Source organism: Mandrillus leucophaeus, unplaced genomic scaffold, assembly GCF_000951045.1.
Source record: "Mandrillus leucophaeus isolate KB7577 unplaced genomic scaffold, Mleu.le_1.0 Scaffold202, whole genome shotgun sequence".
NCBI lineage: Eukaryota > Metazoa > Chordata > Mammalia > Primates > Cercopithecidae > Mandrillus > Mandrillus leucophaeus.
In genome coordinates this window covers 1,144,090-1,166,375 of record NW_012102055.1, presented here as the reverse complement: position 1 = coordinate 1,166,375, position 22,286 = coordinate 1,144,090, and the positions used below count along the sequence as shown (strand labels likewise).

Sequence of the window (22,286 nt, the reverse complement as noted above, 5' to 3'; positions counted from 1 at the left end):
ATTGTGATTTTTATGGTTTTTTTTTTTAAGCCATCTCTTTTTCTTTTTTCTTTTTTTTTTTTTTTTTTTTTTGCTACTTCATTTCACTGCCCTCTCGCATGACTTCAGGTCTTCAGTGTGCATTTGAAACTTAAATATCTGCAGAGGCCTGAGAGACTTCTCTCTCTTCGCCCTGCCCCAGAAACCTCTCAGGAGTTCCCTGGTCTACAGGGTTTGAGTTTTGCTTTGATGGTCTTACCCTAGCTTGAGAAGTTCTGAATCCATCACCTAGCGAATGGTAGACTTTGTAGGTTGTTTTAATGCTTAAATGACACAGAGTACATTTATTGATTCCAGGATTGTAAGGCATCGTGTTTATGTTTAGGGCAGTGCTGGGTGTTGGAGTGTTGGAGTTACCGAGATGTGTCTTGGTCACTGCGTCTGACTGTAGGAGTCAGGGAGGGAAGGAGATTCTCCAGGAGCATCTCTGACCAGGATCCCCAGTTAGTAGTTGGACCTGGCTTTACTGTTGCTCGTACAGTCATGGAGCATACTGTCATGCTCTTGTACATGATTTAGTCTGAACCTGGTTCAGCCCAACCTCGAGACTGCAACTTTTACCTTCAACTTTCTGGAATTTGTCTGCTTTCTACTTCAGACTTCCCCAGAAGCTTGGCTTTAGAGGTCTTTTGTCTGGGGTCAGATGGGTCTGATGTTAAGATAGGGCCTCCCATTCTCTTCCTGAGGGTTGCCTCTGACCTTCCCTTTGCATTCCACTGAACTCTGTGCATGTACTCATTCATTCAGCTGGCAAATATTAATTGATGTGTGGGACATGAAATTAGGTACTGCGTTACATTCTAGCCAGAGGACAGGTAATAAACTTTATATATTTTATATATATTATATATATATTTAAAATATTTTACATATATATATATATAGATAAAATACTTGCCATTCCCAAGGAGAGAAATCACCATGAGGAACATTGGTGGTTGCTATTTTGTATGGGGTGATGGGGAGGGTGGCTTTTGAGCAGAGACCTGAAGGAAGGAAGGGACCATGTTACATATGTATCTAGGGCGATGTTTCTCAAATGTCTGGAGACATTTTTGGTTGTCAGAACGTCGGATGTGTTGGTAGCATCTATTGGGTGGAGGCAAGGGTGCTACAAAGTATCCTACTGTGCGTAAGAATGAAGAATTACCTGGTCTGAAATGACAGCTGTGCCGCAGTCCAGAAACCCTACTGTAGGGGAAGAGAAGGATAGCAATGATAGAGGAAACAGCAACCACAAAGGCAGAAGGAACCACAGTGAGTGCATCCTGGAGATGGGGCAGGCTGGCAAGTTTGAAGAGCAGCAGGGTGCCTGTATCCCTGGAGAGGAGTGAGCAAGAGGGAGAGCTGCAGGAGATGAGAGCGAGTGAGCACGGGATGAGATCAGGTAGAATTTGGTAGAACATCACAAAGACTTTAGCTTTTGTCTCACTGAAATGGGAGGCTATTTAAAGTACCTGAGGAGAAGAGTGACCTGCCCTGATGGCCTTCTGGCTGCTGAGTTGAGTGTATATCACGGGACACATGAGTGGTGACCTGGATTATTGCAGTAACCCAGGTGAAAGACGATGGTTTGGGTCAGAGGCACGTGCTGCAGGTGGTTTGATGTTACCAGATTCTGGGCATATTTTGAAGGTAGAGTTAACACTACATATGTAGAGTTTAGAGAAAGAAAGGGGCAAAGTGTAAGCGTGGTATTTGGGCCAAACAGGAAAGGTTGGTATTTACTAAGATAGGATAGTCTGCAGGTTTGGGAGGCAGAGAGAATCAAGCTTTTTGTTTTGTTTTGTTTTGTTTTTAAATGTGTTAAATTTGTGCTGCCTGTTTGACGTCTCCATAGATAAACTGAGTTGGGTTGGTATACACATACACACACACACACACACACACAGACATATATGGTATACTCATATATACGGTATGTATATGAGTATGGGACTTAAGGGAGACATCTGTCCTGAAGATGCAATTTGAGAGTCATCAGCATATTGATGGCAGGTAAAGTCAAGAGACAGAAGGAGACCATCAAGAGAGTCAGCGTTGGTAAAGAAGAGTCCCAAAGACAATAGCCTTCATAGAGCAAGTTCGAGAGAGAGTGAGAGGGAAGGAACTGAAAAACTGTAGGTATAGGGAAATTTTTGGAGGTAGTTTTCTCTAAAAGGCACAGAGAAATTGATGGTAGCTCGAAGGAGAGGCACGGCCGAAAGACGTGGTGAGGGTTGGGGATGGGAGGTGAATAGCAGATTCATATTAATATAGAGCAGAGAATGATCAAGTGGATAGGAGAAGTTGATGGCACAGAAGGCAGAGGGCCAGGTTCTTGTGGTGCAGGGTAACTAATGCACAGGAAGCCTTCTTCTCAGGACCATGCACAGTTCAGCCATGGTAAGTGGAGAGAAAACCATCAACTAAGGCGACATCTTGATATTAAATGACATAAAGGCTCTGAAGAGTGAGAAAGTTTACTTTGTAATTTGGATGTTCCTAGAACCTTTCTGAAGGAAGATTTGCTTTGAAGAGGTTGTATATCAGGCAATGAGTTTAATTCATTTTATATTGTGCTTTTTGTATGTTCCAGGTTCACTTTGCTTACTACCTGCCAGGATTTCAACACAAAGTTTAAGGTCCATTTTTCTTGCAGTTTTTTAGATGAGAAATAAAATGTTGCCCATTCTGACAGTCTGAAGAACACCTAATATGAAGTTCTCTTTTCCCAAAGTAACCTTTTCTTTTTCTTTTCCTCTTAATTTCAGGAACAAACTCTAGCCCTCAGGAAAGAAGGGATTGGAGTTGTTTTGGATTCTGAACTGCCTCATTTAATTGGCATCGATGATGACCTTTTGAGTACTGGAATCATCTTGTATCATTTAAAGGTAGAAACTGATTAAGTGGAACATTCTAATTTTGTTTCCAGTTTCTCCATTAGACACTAACTAGGTTTATTTTAATATTCTATGGTCATGAACACAACTAAATTAAATTAAAGAATATACGACAAATCCTTGAGCCCTTTGGGGATTTTCAGCAGCTCATTGGGATTTGGTATTTAAAGTTCCCTTGTTATCTAAAGTTAAATGATGAGCCATTGGTTTGCCTTCTATTCTGTGGGATTAGCAAGAGGAAGGTAAGGAACAAAAAGGCACACAGACTGAAGGAGAGAAGTTGCAAACAGCTGGGGGGATTTTGTTGTATGTACAGTTTCCTGGTCCCTGGTGGTAATTATGAAATTGTGCTTCTCACCTGCATTATTGGGCTTGGTTCCAAGCAGGCAGTTCATCTTGGGAGTACAGAATTCCGCATCAGTATTAATGGGTGCCTCTGTGACCTTGACCTTAGTGCCCTCTCTGACCCATAACTTACAATGAGAAAGCTACTGCGTTTGTGTTTTGGAGACTTGCATAAACTATATCTTTAGACACAAAGAATATCATGGCCACTGGAGAACCTCCCCAGAAAGGATCAGGAACATCAGTGATATTCCTGTCATGAGCAAAGTGTTGACGCTGCCAAAGCAGGGCCTCACCATTGCTGTACATTAAACCTTTCCAGACAACTGGAGCTTTTTTACAGAGCTGTGGGGAGCTCTCGTTCCGTTGAAGCTGTGGCCTGCCAGGGTGTTGTTCATCCCATTGGTCACTATGTTGTTTGGGCTTAAATGAAACATGAAGAAACAAGCTATTGCTTCTCTTCTTACTAATACATTTTGCTTGGCTTTTCTTCCCAGGAAGGTCAGACCTATGTTGGTAGAGAAGATGCTTCCACGGAGCAAGATATTGGTGAGCATATTTGTCAGCGATCTCTTCTCTTTGATTTTTTTAAGGTTGTGTTCAAGGAAGAACCTTTTTGAATGACTGACATTGAAGTAATTATAGAAAATTAAATTATTTTTCAAGTACAGTGTTGGTCAGTATGTATGTGTGTGTGTATGTGTGTGTGTGTATATATATATATACGTGTGTATATATATATTTCTGTAATTTAGAATACAACTCAAATGAATAATGCAGCACAACTAATTTGGTGAATACAATGGGCCAATAAACCCTTTCCCCCACCCTACATTCCGTACCTTGTCAGGTCTTTGAGGAACACAGTTACTTAAATCACTCTACATTGTCTCACAATGGAACAATGATTGATGGAAATATACCAACAGACACAGATAAAAGATATAGGTCTTTTGAAGAGGAGGGTTGTAGACACTTGGCTTCACAAAGATGACAACAGAAAGTAGGAGAAAACGCAGCATACACACATGTGGAAGCATGGCTTTTTGGGTTTCCTGAAAGTCTTCACAGGACTCACAGATAATCAGTGACTTAGCCTACACAGATGAGGTCCTTCCAGGCTTTAGGAGGATAACTTAGGCAATTGGTGGTGTTGGTGGTGGGTGTGTATATGTGTGTGGCAAGGTAGGGATTGGCAGGGGAAGAATTATGTTGTCTCAACTGCTTTTAGAATTGCTGGCAACAAACCTGCTTTCTTGCCAAGTATAAGCTATTAATCGAGCCAATCCTAGCATGTTCCTACATGTATTAGGTTGGTGCAACAGTAATGGCAAAAACCGCAATTCCTTTTGCACCAACCTGATATTTACTATTTATTGTGAGACTGAGAGAGATAAAAACCATTTTCTAGAAGTCCCCAGATTCACCTATTTTTGAGTAGAATTAGGCATCAGGCCTCTTCTTCTAATTGTTAAATTGTGTGTTTGATCTTTGGGGTAGCTATAAATGATGGTAAGTGGTAAGAACACACGTTTTCTGTGATCACAGATCAGTAGTACAATTTTGTGGATCCAGTGGAAACTAGTTGGCTTGTACTCCCAAGGCGCTAGCCAAGATCTGTGCCTAAAATCATGTAGGCTTATTTGACAGATGCTCATATCTGTGTTTGACCGTTCTTCAAACAAGAATGCAGGAGAGTTATACATGAATAGATAAACTTCAGCAGCTGCATGCCCTGAGACGTCTCAGAATTGACACAGGCTTAGGCAACAGACGTCTCAGTATGGCTTCTGAAGACCTCTTGGGCTTTTCAAGATTCATGTCATGCCAAGTTCACCTTGGGTTTCTGCTCCTGGAGTGCAGTGCCTGTTAGTGCAGAGGTCTCAGTAAGTCCTTGACCCATGGAGCACTTTTGCTTCTATTTTCTGTGGCCTCTGGGGGGCTGATGGAGGAAATTTATTCAGTATCAAACAGGGCAACTCCATGGTATTCAGTTAAAACAAGTTACTCAACTGTTTTCTCCCCAAAGATGAAATGAGTTAACATCCCAGAACTGATTTTCTTACACAGGTAATGTCCAGACCCCTTGAAGAACATTCTAAGGATCTTCCAGTCCTATCAGTGAATGTCATGAGCTCCTAAAGTTCGGTTTTTTCACTAAACATAAATGTTCACTTCATGATACTTATGTGGCGTATCAAAAGGAAAATAAATAAATTGTATTTATTTATTTTGATACTTACGTGGAGTATTCAAAAGGAAAATAAATAAATTGATAGATAAATTGCTGGGAATCATTGCAGTAGATACAAAAGGGGGAAAAATTCTTTCTACTTTGTTTTTCCACTTTAGTTCTTCATGGCCTTGACCTGGAGAGTGAGCATTGCATCTTTGAAAATATTGGGGGGACAGTGACTCTGATACCCTTGAGTGGGTCCCAGTGCTCTGTGAATGGTGTTCAGATCATGGAAGCCACACATCTAAATCAAGGTATCTCATTTTAATTTTCAGAGATCTTTGTATATATTGTTGTGAGAAAACAAGTTAGCTAGGCAATGGGGGAACATGTGCCTCTTAGAATTAATTGCTGATTAGGTATAAAAAGGGTGAGACTACTTCAATAGGCTGTTCCTCTTCTGTTTGGCTGGAGGACTTTTTTATAATACCCATTGTCTCGTTTAATTAAATGTGAACAATTATCTGAAAAGTTGTTCTTACGGAAATAAGACATTAAAGGAATTTTTTAAGTTAAAAAGTACCCCTCAAATGCAAAACCTTAACACAATGGTTTCTTTTAATAATTTTATTTCTATTATTTATATTCATCTTAATAGTTATAATTGTAACATACATAGAGGATTTGGTATCATGTCTATTTTTTGTTTTGAAAATAACTTGAATATCATAGAAAAGTTGCAAGAATAGTACCAAGAACTTTTTAATTTCAAAATTGTTGGAAAGTAAATAGTGTCCTGCCATCCTTAAATACTTCATTGTGTATTTCCTTTAAACACTAACATCTACATTGGGACACTAACACTGATACATTTCTAACATTGGATCCTCAGACCTCATTCAAGTCGTGCCATTTGTCCCAACAGTGTTCCTTGTGGGTCCCATATTTAATTCTATTTCCTGTATGGCATTTGGTTGTTACCTCTCTCTATTCTCTTTCAGTCCTGAACTTTTCCTTGACCTTTCCTAGACTTCGATGACTTTGGCAGTTTTGAAAACAGTAGGTCGGAGATGTTGTAGAATGTCCCTCTACAGAAGTGTAGGATTCACCTGTTGATATGGTTTGGCTCTGTGTCCCCACCCAAATCTCATGTTGAATTGTAATTTCCAATATCAGAGGAGGGACTTTTATGACTTTGGCAGTTTTGTAAACAGTAGGTCAGATATGTTGTAGAATGTCCCTCTACATAAATGTAGGATTCATCTGTTGATGTGTTTTGGCCCTGTGTCCCCACCCAGATCTCATGTTGAATTGTAATTCCCAATATTGGAGGAGGGACCTGGTGGGAGGTGATTGGATCATGGAGGTGGATTTCCCCCGTGCTGTTCTCTTGATAGTGAGTGAGTTCTTGTGAGATCTGATGATTTAAAAGTGTGTGGCACTTCCCCCCGACCCCCTCTCCTGTTGCCATGAGAAGACATGCCTTGCTTCCCGTTTGCCTTCTGCCATGACTGTAAGTTTCCTGAGGCCTCCCAGTCATGCTTCCTGGTAAGCCTGTGGAACTGGAAATCAATTAAACCTCTTTTCTCCATAAATTACTCAGTCTCAAGTAGTTCTTTATAGAAGTGTGAGAATGGACTATGTCCCCTTATGATTAGACTAATATGCATCTTTGGCAGGAATATCAGAAATGATGCTGTTTTTCTCATATCTCATTATACGGTTTCCATTTGTCCCATGACTGACGATGTTCACTTTGATCACTCAACTAAGGTGCAGCTGCCAGGCCTCCCCAGTGGGGAGTTACTCTTTTCATCTTTGTTATTAGTAAGTATGTGGGAAAGTACTTTGAGATTGAAGGTACTTTGATATTGTAAATTTTCCATTCCATTATGGAATATTACCACTTTCACCCACTGGTTTTAGAATGCATTTTTTTTTTTTTTTGGCTGAATTAATTGTTATTCTGATGGTTGTTGCCAAATGGTGATTTAAAAAAAAATTCGTCATTCTTTCTACACTTATTAGTTGGATTTTCATTGTAAGAACTTTCTCTTCTTGCCATTTATCTATTTAAAGGGTCACACAGCTTGCAATTTTATTTACTAGGTTTTGGTCTGTTTTTTGTCATTATTTATTTCAGTATCAGGTTGTCCTGGATTTGGCCACTGTTTCTTCAAGCTGGCTCTCGTGTCCTTTCACTTGTCCTCATTGTTCTGTAAGCACTTCATTACTTTCTGACACAAGATATTCCAGACTCTTCTTGTGCTTTCCTCAAGCTAACCAATTCTCCAAGGAGCCCTGGTTCCTTTTGGTACAGAATGATATTTAGCAACCAGGTGTGTTCATTGCTACTGGAGTGTCACTGCTTCCATATCCTTTCTGTGAACAGAGCTAGGAAAATGTGTGTGTGTTTGTGTTTGTGTACAACTTTTACAACTGTACTTCTATATCTATTTATATTGGTAGTCTGAAATATCTGTATTTCAGTATCTATATTGCTAACGAGGAGTTTATACCAATACACCAATACTTCTAATCCCAACTCAATACCATAGGGTTAATTGTAGTTTTCTCACTTATTCCTAGCTCCTTTTTCTGACAGTGATGAACCTGGCTTCCATTATGTAAACCATATACTGTTATTCTGCCCTCCTCCTCACACTGAGACCCTCCTCTTCTTGCTCAGACCACGAGCATGGCTATGCTTGGCTCTCACGGCCCTCACCCTTCCATAGTGCAGAAACTTTTCTCAGCCCATGCCATTTGCCTCCACTCTCATGCTGATGCCTACTTTGCTCTTGCCTGCCTAATAGTTTTTGGGATGAACTATGTAAGAATGAGGGAAAGAAAGACATTGGCATGTTTAGGCCCCTTTTTGTATGTGATATGTTATACATAGTCTTTATAATTACAGTTTTTAATGGTCGCGCACTATATAATTGAGTCTGTTGTGACGTAGGAATTGGAGAGATGGGGGCTGGAAAGCATGTAGTTTATTTTGGGTTAGCCAAGTTTGTAAGCAGAAGTCAGTTGCAGGGAGGTACCTCAGAAATGAAGGAGACATAGCGTGGACCAAGGATGTTATGGTTTTGGAGGAGGTGCATAATGTCTGTCAAAGATGCTCTAACAGCAGCTGATGGAGCACCAACCTGGGTACACATCCACATCCATCCACCCACCCATTCATCTCTCCATCTGTTTTTTCAACTTTATAAAGGTAAGTTGAGCAGGGGAAATATGTGAGTACTCTGGAGCTGGCCAGGAAGATCAGAGGTCAGCAGTTGTAGATGACCAGCCCAAAGCAGTGAGCACTCAGTGATCCCTCAGTGATTATTACCAATGCAGCATTTCCTGCTTTTTTGCAATGGGACAAGGGCTCTGGCAATGTAGAATGGAGTGGCAGGTTATTTCCAGGCAGCAGGATTAGTCGTGGTGGGAGGCTATATCTGCCTTCAGCCCAGAAAGTTGCCATAATTGGCTGGCAGATGAGAGGTCACCATGTAGGGTTCTTCAGAGGCAGTCCATGCTTGGGAACTCACAGGCTCTAGTGCTGACAGCAGGAGTAATGGGAAGATACACAGTTAAAACACGATTTACTGATAACCCCTTCAGTGAATCCTGTACATGGAGTCTAGACTGTAGTCACATCACCTGTCTGTTCTCTGTGGGAACCTCAGACAGAGGTCCTGCTGCTGTTCCTTCAGGCAGCAGAGGCTGGTACAGACTGGTACAGGGTTATGATGACAGACTGTCTCCTTTTCCCAGGGAGAGAGGAATGTACACAGTGGAGCTCCATGTACTGGCTGCATCTCCTTCAGTTAGGTCAGAAGGAAGTAACCTTGTTATAATCACTTTGTTTATTGTTACAGGATTTTTACAAGAGGCTTGTACTGGTTTTCAAAATTATTAATACATGAGTAGAACAAGGTCACTATTGCCTCTCAGAATCGTGGGAAGTAAAGCATGTGTGTTTTCCCCTGATTGAGTGTACACTCCATAAAACCTTGTAACTCCTTGTAACTGCTTTCTCATATTTGATTTTAGTTATTTTGTCACTCTTGTAGTGTTTTCTACTTAAATGTAATTTTGTTACTTTTAAAATCAACTTTTCATGTGCTTTAATCTGTTGTTTGTGTTTTCTTTGGTAATTTTAAACTCTGCCACAGAACTAGTCAACGTTTGTTTTTATTTTCCCTGTGATTTAATTATTTTATTTTTCAGGATTTTTTTTTGAAATATTTGTTTAATACACCTGGGGTTCATTGGTTTATAAAGCGTAGCTCCAACTTTTTTCTTCCCCGTATTGGTATGCCATTTATTATAACCTTTCCCTGCTTATAGTCATCTCCCTTTTGAAGAAACTCGCTTTACCTAAAATGAAAACACATACAGCATTATGTCTATTTCTTGGCCTTCCTGTTCCAGTACTCTGTGTTTTCATTTTTGAACTGGTATCACACAGTTTTGATGTTTATTGTTTTATAATATGTTTTAATCTCTATTTTCATTGGAGTGTCTTTTTACTATGTGTGCTTATTAACTTTTTAAAGAAATTGTAGGATAGTTTTGTTGTGCTAAAATATAATTTGAGGAGTTAGATTCTAATTTCATTTGATTTGTTTTCATTTGGAAAAATATATTTCCATCTTGGGACTTCTGCTTATGCAATATCCCTCTTGTGTTTGAATTGTCATCTATTAGTAAAACACTGAAAGTTTTTAATGTATACATTTGTTGAACTGTGTTGATTTATGTATACAAATTCCAAACATATTATAGTTATATAGAACTGAGATTACTTTGGGGGAATTCTTTAGTATAAGCAGTTCTTAAATCACAAATAGCCCCCAAACATCCATACTGGCTGCTGGATCCACCTGGCTTTGTTGCCCCCTACTTTTGAACTATTTTGGAATAGTTCTCTGCCACAGCCACTCTTCTCTGGAGCTCCTGGAGCTCCCACCACCTACAACCCTGGCCACTTGATGCTGAGTAGATTATATTTACCAGCAATGTTCCTGCTGTGTTATGGATAAAATAGTCTCTTGTGGATTTGCTGAGAAGCTAGCATGTAATGCTATTTCTGTGATAAAATCAGTACTGAATTCCAGACACCAAAAAGAAAAAGGAACTTTTAGAGCACACACACGGACACTGTCTAGAACTTAAAATTTAATTTTGGGGTTATCCTTCTACCTTCCCCACTGCCTTCAGTAAAGCTTATTTGCTTATTTATTTAGTTAGAAGAAATTGTTTATATAGCTATGATTACCTCTCTAATTGTCTTGTGAATTGAGGCATGGTAAATAAATAATGTGTCTCCCATGTAGTATTTTTATTAAGTGGTTTTTGATCTTAAACTTTTTCCTAAACTGAGAGTTCATTTAAATAATATGCCTATTCTGGTTAATGATTCAGGTTAGGAACTAAATTTTTTATCTTCATTTGAAAGTATGACTTTTCCTCAGAAAGTACTGGTACTAATTGGCATTGAAGGTTAATTGTCAGAATTGTCTTTCCCTGCGGGATGCTCTTAATTGTTTTATTAGCAGGGTGCCATGATCTTCGGATCTGATGGGCTTGAGTTCCTCTGGCATTCTGCTGTGCTACTGAACAGCTTTCTCAGTATCACTGTTAATGAAATTAACATAAAAATACTATGTTTGAAGGTGTTAAAACGCTGTGCAGTGAATGTAAATGTCATTAGCACATCTTAGGGCAATAAAATACGAGATGACTTTGTTTCAAGGCATTGTACAAAAGAAGCAAGATGGTAACTTTTCTTTTAATTACAGATACTTTAAGACTGAAAGATCTCATTAAAGAAAAAATGTCTATAGTCCTTCAAAAATTAAGGATTAGAATTCTTTACTTAACCTTTCATGATGTTTGTGGATTATTAAAATGAGGACTGGAACATGTTTTTAAAACACAAAATGATGTGATATAGTGTTTCTGGTTATGAAAATATGTAGTAAAAATAAAAGACATGAATGAGATAGATACATTCTTATATCAGAATAGTGCTTACCCACTGGAGAAGAAGGAGAGGGTTATATCAGGTGGAGCTACAAATGGATTTTCAACTATATCTGTAAGGAAACAAAAAGCTAAAGGAAAAAAAAGCATATGAACTTTGTTAAAACATAATAAATGGGGAACAGCATTAAATATAAAATAAAACAGTTTTTAAGTAAAATTTTTAGCACATTTCTGCATAGTCCTGCCTTCACTTAGTTAATTTCTACGAAGTCAGATTTGAATTAACAGATAGCAGCCAAGTCTCTTGGAAATGAGTCTTAGGTAGCTATATACTTACCATATTGGATCAGCCCTTCATCCCCTAGCCCTCACCCATGACCCCTGTCCAAAAATAATTACAGCAGACCATTAATTATCATTCGTGCCCAAATTCATGCATTATTTCTCTGAAACTTAAATAATTTTAACTTAATGTGTGCGCTGTTTCATCTCGTTAGCTCTCTAAGCCAGGTTAGGTCACACTTGCAGCCCTCAGATCATTAAGTCCAGGTAATCCTGGTTTCCCACGTTTGCTGTCCTCATCCCAGTTTCTGGTTAATTGGAGTGGTTGTTGGCCTAGGACCCTTTCTGACCCATTGTTTCTTGGTCCTCAGAATGGACCTCACTGGTGTTTGGCCCATTGATCAGATCAAAAAATAAAAAATAAAATAAAATAAAAACCTTTTGAGGCAGACCCAAGCAGCATTTTCCTTTTATAGAAGTAAACGATGTCAAGAAGAGAGACTGCGGCTGCATGGTAACTGAAGTCACAATGATTCCTAGCCATATTAACTCCACAGTTGACTGGATTACTGGTTCACCGTACACTACCAGCAGCTTCCTACCTTTCCACTACCCCTTTCCAGTTTATTGCTGATATTTGGTATTCAGATGTCTCTTTATTTTAGTAAATTTCTGTTCATTTGGAAATGTGTTATTTAGGCTGTCCCATTAAAAAACACTGGTAATAATTATCACTTCCTTATCTAAATTACTTACCATACATGTGAATGCCAACTAATAGGAGATTTATCTAAATTTAGCAGATTGTCACCATTGAGGGCAAATTATTTTTCTGTATCAGTTAACTGCCTCACTTATGTCAGATTGCATAAACTGTTTCCCCACCTTAAATTATAGGAAATGTTTTCGTCTGTTAGTGTCTTCACTCAAATGAAAACCTTTGCTATTATTGTGAACATTAATTGTGATGACATATATAATGTGTATTGCCTGAAGTTTTTGTCCTCTTTTTTCAGTTCTTCCAGAAATAGTGATGGGATATGTAACATTATATCTAACATGCTCTTCAATTAGTGTATTCTCCAAAGCTTAGTTCTCCTCATTCCATACTGTGATTACATAGGATTCCAAAGAAAGAGGAGCCAGTTCTTCAAGAAAGTATGAATTTTACCAAGAAGAAAATGTGAATTTGATCATGATACTAGTCCACAGAACTTGAGCTCTTCTTGGTAGTGGCTTAGACCCTAGATTTTTTTTCTTTTTTCTGTTTTATATACTTAATATGAAATGATACAACAGTCAGATGCGTTGCAATTGAAACAGTATTTCAGCTTTTGTCCTATAATTGCTAGGAACTCTTCTCTCTTATTTTAATTACTTTTTTTTCTTTTGACTGTAATATGTTATTTTAAAGCTGATAGTTGTTAAATGCAATTAATTTTTCCATTCACATAAGTGGACTCCTTTGGTCTTACTTGTTTGTCAGATCCATTGACTGTTCATCTCTTCTTTTAGAAGTGCTACAGAATTGGCATCTGGGAAATTTATACTTGGGCACATTTGAATGTGTTATGCTTGTGTGCCAAAATATATTTTCATCTATTCAAGTACTCAGAGGGAACAGATGATTGTCTGCAGAGTGGTGCTGAGGAGACTTTGATAAAATTTTCATCTGCTGGAGGGCTGCTGTGAGTTGTTCACTGACAAATTAAAGAAGAATTTTGGTGGAACTACAAAGAGAAACAGATCTCCCAGTGGTTTAGCCAAGGTATCCAGTTAACAGAGGAGACCTTTTATCTGTCAGCAGATATCAATGTCTGTTCCTCCACTGACTCACCTGCACTTGACCCTAAGCGTTCATCATATGTCTTCCTCAGATTAGAGATGTGCAAATATGACATCTGTCACTTGTATGTGGGCTGATTCAACAGCTATTTTTTAATGTCAAAGACCTAACTCTTCTTAAAAGACTATACCTAAAGCTAGTGGTCCTCCAAGTATGTCATGAACATCAGCATTACCTGAGAACTTGTTAGAAATGCAAATTCCCAGGACCTGTCCTAGACCTACTGAACCAGAAAATCTGGGGATGAGGCCCTGCAATCGGGTTTTTTATGTCTGTGATTCTGATGCATGTGTCAACTGAAGAATGACAAGGTTTGTAAATTTGGAAAGGAGAGCTTTATTTTTTATAAGGCCTGCAGCGTGGCCATTCTGACAGGCTGGGAAGTGTAGCCTCCAGCCAGAAGCCAGAAGCAGACACATTAAGGGAGGGGAAAAGGGGGCAGGAATTTATGCTGAACTGAGTGGCTGAATGTGCATATTTAATAAGCTGTGGGAGGAGTCATGAATATGTATGAGAGGAGAAACATGAGCATGCACAGTTGAGCTTATGCCTATTCATGGGTTGCATTAACAAAAACTGGCAGGGTTAGCATGATGCAAGGGTAGAGTTTTTGGCCCTCTGATGTCAAAAGGTGAAGCAGAGGACATGGAAACATTCACTGTGCACCCTGTAGATTGGCCAGAACCACTCCACGGTCGATGGTTCCTTATCAGGAGGCAATGCTGGTCCTTTGTGTGGAAACCGCAGAAGGTAGGAGCAGTCACAGTTGGTTGAAATCAGAGGTGAAGCAAGTCTTTCCAATGGGCTGGTTTCTATTGAACCCTGAGGAATGAAAACCATGACAGTTAGCAAAGGAGGGAGTATAAGAAAGCATGTCCTACCTCCCATCCTGTCATGTCCAGGAACTTGATTTCCAAGGTTTTCTCTGGGGTCCCCATGGCTAAGAGGGGGTCTGCTCAGTCAGTTTGATGGCTTGGAATTTGACTTCTCATGTGTTTGAATATGAGAGCAAGTGGCCAAAGCTAGTTATACTGGAGTTAGTTTCTTGGTGCACCAGACTTCTGCACATGCGACATATGTTTGTCAATATGTTTAACCCCTTTTTCTCTTTTTTTCACTCATCACATCTATTTTACTTGATCTCTCTTCTCCTTTTAAAACTTCATTTTCAGCTTTACATTCAATACATTGGCTTTACAATATGCCTTGGCATGGATTTCTTGGGGTTAACCTGTTTGGGTTTTGCCAAGCTTCTCAAATTCATAGGCTTTTGTCTTCCTCTGGATTTGGGAAGTTTTCTGCCATTGTTTGCTAATTTTTGGGTTTTTTTCCTGCACTATAGTCTTTCCTCTCTCATTCTGGGACTATAATTACATGAAAGTTAGATATTTTAGTATTGTCTCACACTTCCTTGAGGCTCTGTTTACCTATTTTTATTTTTTGATAAATTCTTTTTTCTTTGCTTTTCAGATTGGATCATTTCAGTTGACCTGTGTTCAAGTTCACTGACTTTTTCTGTCATCTCCATTCTGCCTTTGAGCCCACCCATGAGTTTTTTATTTTGAATGTTGTGTTTTTCAGTTGTAATGTTGGATTCTTCTTTATATCTTTTCTTTGTTGAAATTTTTTTTTCCACTTATTTCAAGGGTATTGAAACATTTATTGGAGCTTTTTGTTATCTCAGTATAAACATTTGTTGGTTGTGTTTTTGCAATACACATTGGGATTTTCCTGGTTCTTCCTGTGCTGAAGAGTAATATTAGATTGTGTCATAGATGTTTTGGATATTATGACATCCTGGGTCTTGTTTAAATCTTATGGGAAATTTTTATACTCTTTGTTTCAGCAGACAGTTTACCTAGTTGGATGCAGTCCGTAAGTTACAGTCAGCCTGTGTAGATCGTGTCTGCCATTCCACTGCTGCTTCAGTGTTCAGATCCTTCGCAGTGCTCCTCCAATAGCAGTGGGTGTGCTACCCGTTGGCCAGGCTCGGGCCTGTGCAGTGGTCTGTCGCTTAGTTCAGTTCTCAAAGTCTTAGCCTGCTATTGAGGATCAGATCCATGTGTACACACGTAGGGGTGAGCTCAGGAGTTAATAAACAACTCTGTGGGGTTGCTTTCTTCCACATTTCCCTCTTCACCATCTCTCTTGCACTTACTGCTTCCCTCGGGTCTTCCCTTCTCTGGAAATCTTGAGCTTTATTTATTCTGCTCTTTCATATACTTCCTGTGCCTGTCTGCATGTCCACAACCAAGAAGTGAGAGTACAGGGAAAGAAAAAAGCAACAGGGATCTGCCCACCCTCTTGGGGGACTACAACTCCTCTGATGGGAAAGAAAGATTCCCCTTCCTCATGGGTCCACTGTTGCTGCTAAGGGACTCCCTGCTCCTCCTCCAACCTGAACTAGGGGGCTTCTCCTGGAGTTCGCTCGTTTGCACTGATGTCCACTTTTGGCTTTCTTCCTATACCAAGCTGGGAAGCACTGCAGGCAAAAAATGGTAAATTCACGGTTAGTTCAGTGGTGCTTCCAGTCTCGGTTTTCCTCAATCCACCTGCTACTGTTTTTTTTTTTTGTTTTTTTTTGAGTTCCAGGGTACCTATGCAAGATGTGCAGGTTTGTTACATATGTAAACGTGTGCCGTGGTGGTTTGCTGCATGTATCAACCCATTGCCTAAGTATTAATGGCATGCATCAGCTATTTTTCCTGATGGTCTCCCCACCCCGCCCTCCCCCAACAGGCCCCAGTGTGTGGTGTTCCCCTCGCTGTGTCCATGTGTTCTCATTGTTCAGCTCCCACTTATAAGTGAGAACTGTGGTGTTTGGTTTTCTGTTCCTGTGTTAGTTTGCTGAGAATAATGGCTGGGAGAACTGGGTAGCCATGTGCAGAAAATTGAAACTGGACCCCTTCCTTACACCTTATACAAAAATTAACTCAAGATTGATTAAAGACTTAAATGTAAAACCCAAACTATAAAACCCTTAGAAGAAAATGTAGACAATACCATTCAGGACATAGGCATGGGCAAAGATTTTATGAAGAAATTGCCAAAAGCAATTGCAACAAAAGCAAAAATTGACAAGTGGGATCTAATAAAACTAAAGAGCTTCTGCACAGCAAAAGAAAATATAATCAGAACAAATAATCTACAGAATGGGAGAAAATTTTTGTAATCTATTCATCTGACAAAGGTCCAATGTCCAGAATCTACAAGGAACTTAAGCAAATTTACAAGAAAAAAAAAACACATTAAAAAGTGAGCAAAGGAAATGAATAGACACTTCTCAAAAGAAGACATACATGTAGTCAAGAAACATATGAAGAAAAGCTTAACACCACTGATTATTAGAGAAGTGCATCAGCTACTCTTTACTTTCCAAGGCCCTGAAATAACTATTGCATGCATTCTCTTCAGGCTATAGCTGAAGAGATTTATTTATTGGGAGAAACAGGGTGGAGCATGCTTGTTTCAGCTTATGCAGAACCAAAACTCCTCCCAGGGGTTGGTTTAGACTGCTGAAAAGGGGAATGTACCCAAAGTTGAATTCTGAAGTGAAAGTATTTGTCTTATTGGCATATAATGAAAAAGTGACTTAGATGCTCTTCAGCCAAAGTGTGTAGTGAAGAAATGTCCAAGACTGGAACGGGGATGGAGGGAGGAGTAGGAGCAGTGAGACCAAGGCTATTGGGTCATGGGCAGGTCTGTAGGGCTCGTGGGTCCTAGATCAGTTGCATGAATGGGAGTCCGTGCTGGCCTCTCAGTAGATGGGAACGGGGGCTGAGAGGTGAAGATGATGCAGCTTTTGTTTAGCTTGAAGGGAGGCTGATAGACGAGCTGTAAGGAAAAGGGGTTGAAGGTAAAAGACTTTGGGAGCTGAGAGAAGGGAGGCGTTGTGCAAGAACTATTTTGGAAGGAACAGTAGGATATTGACAGTTTGGAGTGTGTAGGAGCCTAGAAATAAATACTTGAGATGATTGCTAATAGTGAATAAGAAGTTGGTAACAAAGAATGTGGACTACTGGGCATGAATGGAAAGAAAGTTACTAATAGCTTGGCCAATTGTGTAATGCTTTCCCTTCAGTACTTTGGAATTTATCGTGTGACTATACACTGTCTTGAATTGCCCTCTAATCATTTCCTATGCTTTCTACATTTTCCCTCAGAAGGACAGACCTATTCCTTATACAGATGTTCCTTGAACTACAGTGAGGCTGTGTCCTGATACATCCATTTTAAATTGAAAATATCCTAAGTTAAAGATGCATTTAATACACCTAACCTATTGAACATCACAGCTTAGTCTAGCCTACCTTAAATGTGCTCGGAACACTGGGCAAAATCATCTAACGCAAAGCCTAGTTTATAATCAAGTGTTGAATATTTCACGTAATTTGTCGAATACTGTACTGAATGTGTATCACTTTTGCACCATCATAAAGTTGAAGAATTGTAAGTAGAACCATCTTAAGTTGGGAACTGTCTGTGCTCGTTTTGTTTCTCCCATGAAGTGTTAAGAAAAATATCAGCTCCCACTTACCACCCCCTCTCCCTGCTCCCACACACACATCTACAAATTTCTTTGGGAATGGGACTGGAGTGTCCTGAAATTTTACAAAGCTTCAAACTCAGCTTGTGCACACAGTTGGGCAAATCATTCTTGATGGATAATTTGGCTGGAAACTTCAGTAGCAAAGATTGAAAATCAGTTTTCTTTCTTCTCCAGAGTCCCAGAATCTAAGTTTCCAATTTTCACTTTACTAAGAGTAAACAGAGGTTGAAGTGATTTATCTCAAGCAGGAAATTGTAAATCCATATTTGAATTGTAAACATTGAAAAGGAAGGGACAAGGTCAATGTAGCTTTTTGGTAAGGTATCATGTCATTTTTATTCTTCAGAACTACTAACTGATAATCTGATGGCGTGCTTTGATACTGATTCCTGCTGCCTTTGTTGCAGAGTGCCTGTCATTCATTGGCAAGCCAGCCATTAACACCAAGCCATATGTCCTGCTTGAATTTGTTTAGTATTTATATGAAATTTTCTTACCCACCACAGACACCATGTTAGATCTTCATCTTTTCCTATCGAACTTCCCAAAACCATTTTTGATATAGAGAAAAATTACTGTAATTCTCATGTTTGAAATAATAAAATCTGTGTCACCAAGGCCCTAGAACATATTACTTAATCTGTTCTTAAGTATTGGTATGTATTAGTGGAAATTAGATGTTCTCTTATCAGTTTCCCCAAATGGTACCATCACCATAACTTATTTTAATATAGATAAATATTTTTAAGGTATTTTAAATCAGAAGGAAAATGTCACACACAAGCAAGTTTCTTTTTGCTTGAATCAGGCAATGAAATAAGAACTTTACCTGCCCTACCTCACTTCAGCCTCTCACTGAATACCATCTCAGAAAATTATATTTTCCTGACAGAGTTTGTTTTCTCCCCCTGTCACATATAAAGTGATAACCTTTCTTTCCCCGAGCTTGCTTTCACAGTGCGTTGCATCCTCTGTGTGTGTGTGTTTGTGTGTTGGTTGGTGGAGGACGGGGGTATATTTTGGTTGATGGGGGGCAGGGGGTGTTTCTAAAATAAAATGTAGAACTAGGAGTCCTGAAACAGAATTAAAAAGGGCCTCTCATTTTTATCGACACCACAGCCTCTAAAGTGTGAACCACACACTTTTGGGAACACGGTTGTCTCATATGTTTGTAGTATTTGTAACCCAAAATGAAATAATTGGTACATCATTACCTCAAAAATATTCATATGAAAACACTAGGAGAAAAAATGAGTTGTTTTATTTGTGCAGTAGCAGAATTAGAAAATTTCATAAAACTTGAAGAGGGTAATTATTGGTGATATTAATGATTATTGTCCCTGCATTCCTTAGGAATCACTAGAAACGTTTACAGATTTACTTCTTTCAGCTTACTTGAAATCTTAAAATAGAGAGTCTCATGTGAAACCAGCAATGTCTTTGTCTACTGTTTCACAATGTCATGTCCCCTCCATCCCCTCTGAAGACTGCCTGGAATTTGTCTGTCTTTGGGTACTTAGCAAGCTCTGAATTAATCTCAAAGAAGTCATTATTTCAAGGAGGTTTAGAAATGCTTGCAAACTTACAAATTAAGTGCCTCACTTAAAGTCCATCTGCTGCTGTTAATCACACTGACCTCAGACCAAATGGTTGATAGTTGAAAGGAATTTAAGATCTGGAAGGCATCTTAGAAATTGTCCAGTTTGATGACTGGATGAGGAAACTGAATTCTGGAGAGATTAAGCACTGACTTGTCCTTAGCCACACCAAGATTTCTGGGCAGCACACACTCTTCATGTTTCATCAAGAAACTTTACATTATCAGCCATTCTCATTCATTAGTTCTTTCATTCATTTATTCCTCTTTATTCCCTTCAGTTTGCTTATTGCATTTTAAGTATACATATGAGTTTTCTTTTCAAAAAAAATAAAATATCCTGCAGGATATATCTGATATGGTTTGGCTGTGTCCCCACCCAAATTTCATCTGGAATTGTAGTTCTCATAATCCCCACATGTCATGGGAGGGACCTGGTGGGAGATAATTGAATCCTGGGGGTGGTTACCCCCATTCTGCTGTTCTCACGATAGTGAGTGAGTTCTCACAGGATCTGATGGTATTATAAGTGGCTTTCCCCATTTTTGCGCAGCACTTGTTGCTGCCATGTAAAGAGGACATGTTTGCTTCCCCTTCCACCATGATTGTTAGGTTTTCTGAGGTCTCTTCAGCTATGCTGAACTGTGAATCAATTAAATCTCTTTACTTTATAAATTACCCAGTCTTGGGTATGTCTTTATTGGCAGCGTGAGAACGGACTAATACACTATCATCCCCTCTGGCTGCTACCAACTCTTTCTCTTCATTCATAGACTTCTTGAAAAAGTTGCCTGTGCTCGGTACGTCTACGTTTCTGTACCTCTTCTACATTCCTCAGTCTCTTCTTTCTGGCGTCGGTGTACTACCAAATCAGCTCCCACTAAGGCCACTTGTGACCTCTATGCCACCACACCAAATGGTGTTTTCTAGTCTTTTCATCTTAGTTGACCTCTGAGAAGCATTCTGCATTGTCAGCCCCTCTTTTCCTTGGCTTTGGAGGGTTTTTTCTCCCTCTCTCATGGTCTCTTCTCTGTTTCCTCTGTAAGTTTATTTTCTTCTACTTGGCCATTAGAAATCAGCATTCCTTCAGGTGCCCAGTCTTAGGTCCTCTTGTCTTCTATCTCTGTATTCTGTCCTCAGGTTTCTTTCCTACTCCTGTAGTTTCATTTATTAGCAATGAGTCTTTTACACACACACACGCACACTTTGAACATTCCTCATCAGAAATCTGAAGTGTCCAAACGTTTTTGAGGGCCAACATGACACCACAAGTAGAAAATTCCACACCTGACCTCATGTGATGGGGTCGCGGTCAAAACTTAGGTGCACCACACACACAGTTTGTTCAGTATTCACAAAGGAAAAGAGACCCCCCAGCCCCCTTCAGCTTCAGTGTATCTTTTCGGCACATGTCCAGATTCCCCATATGAGTATGCCCACAAAGGACAATAAAATGGCAGGTTTCAGGCCATACATGGCAATAGCATGTTCCCCATGATACCCTGTGCAGGGCCAAGACCTGCATGCATTACTCACTGTGGCTTTTTTTTTTCTTATTCTCTGCTCTGTGCTGTAAAGATAATGTTTGAACATGTCAGAAAGGTCTGCAGCTACCCCTGTAGACAACAGTGATAAGAAACAGGAACAATTTATGTTGATCTGTAGCACAGAAAGTAAAGCTGTTAGAGAAACAGGATGGTGGTGTTAAGTGTGAAATGTCTTACAGAACAGTATAGTGTTGAAGTGGCCATCATATATGACCTGAAGAAACAGAAGGCTAAGTTCTATGCTCAAAGTAATAAATACACATAAATGGAAAATAGAAAAACACAGCGTAAAGCTAAAAGTGAAGATCTCAATTGTGTATTAAAAGAGTGGATCATGTCAGTGTCACAGTGAATACTTGCCACTTAATGGGAAGTTGATCATGAAAACAAGCAAAACTCTATCACAATGAACTGAAAATTGAAGAAAACTGTGAATATTCAGCAGGCTGGTTGCCAACATTTAGGAACAGACACCGCTTTAAATTTTAAAGATTTGTGGTGATAGAGTATCTGCTTACTATGAGGCAGCAGAGAAATTTATTTATTGACTAGTATGTCAAGGTCATCGCTGATGAAAATCTGACACCAGAACTAAGTCTGTAATGCTGATGAAACATCACCGTTTTGGCATTATTGCCCTAGAAAGACACTGACTACAGACAATGAGGCAGCCCCTACAGGAAATAAGGGTGCCAAGGACAGAATAACTATACTGAGATGTGCTAATGCAACAGGCATGCGTAAATGTAAAATTGCTGTGATAAGCAAAAGCTTGCATCCTCCCTGTTTTCAATTCACTGAGTGAATTTCCTACTTGTTCATTATGGTAACAAAAAGACATGGATCACCAGGTGGTTGCTTCTCAGTAGCATATAAATTCAGAGTCAGGAACGATGGTGATGCTAAGCAGCTGCAGATTGTCCACGTGGGTGGCTGAGATAGTGGCACCTTTGCTTTCTGATTGTTCCCTGTACACTAACTTTGTTTCATTCACAGAATTATTTAAGATGTTGTATAAAGTTACTTTCAGGACTCTCT

General features: G+C 39.4%; 1 protein-coding gene across 4 annotated transcripts in view; it reads left to right on the top strand.

Annotated features, from left to right (window-relative positions):
* The window catches only part of KIF16B (kinesin family member 16B), a 331,966-nt gene that overhangs the window by 157,011 nt on the left and 152,669 nt on the right, over window positions 1-22,286 (top strand). For all 4 annotated transcript variants that reach the window (XM_011979462.1, XM_011979461.1, XM_011979460.1 and 1 more), the window contains exons 13-15: window positions 2,793-2,912; window positions 3,764-3,815; window positions 5,619-5,756. In XM_011979462.1, coding sequence (XP_011834852.1) covers window positions 2,793-2,912; window positions 3,764-3,815; window positions 5,619-5,756 — 310 coding nt within the window. The remainder of the gene's footprint in view (window positions 1-2,792; window positions 2,913-3,763; window positions 3,816-5,618; window positions 5,757-22,286) is intronic.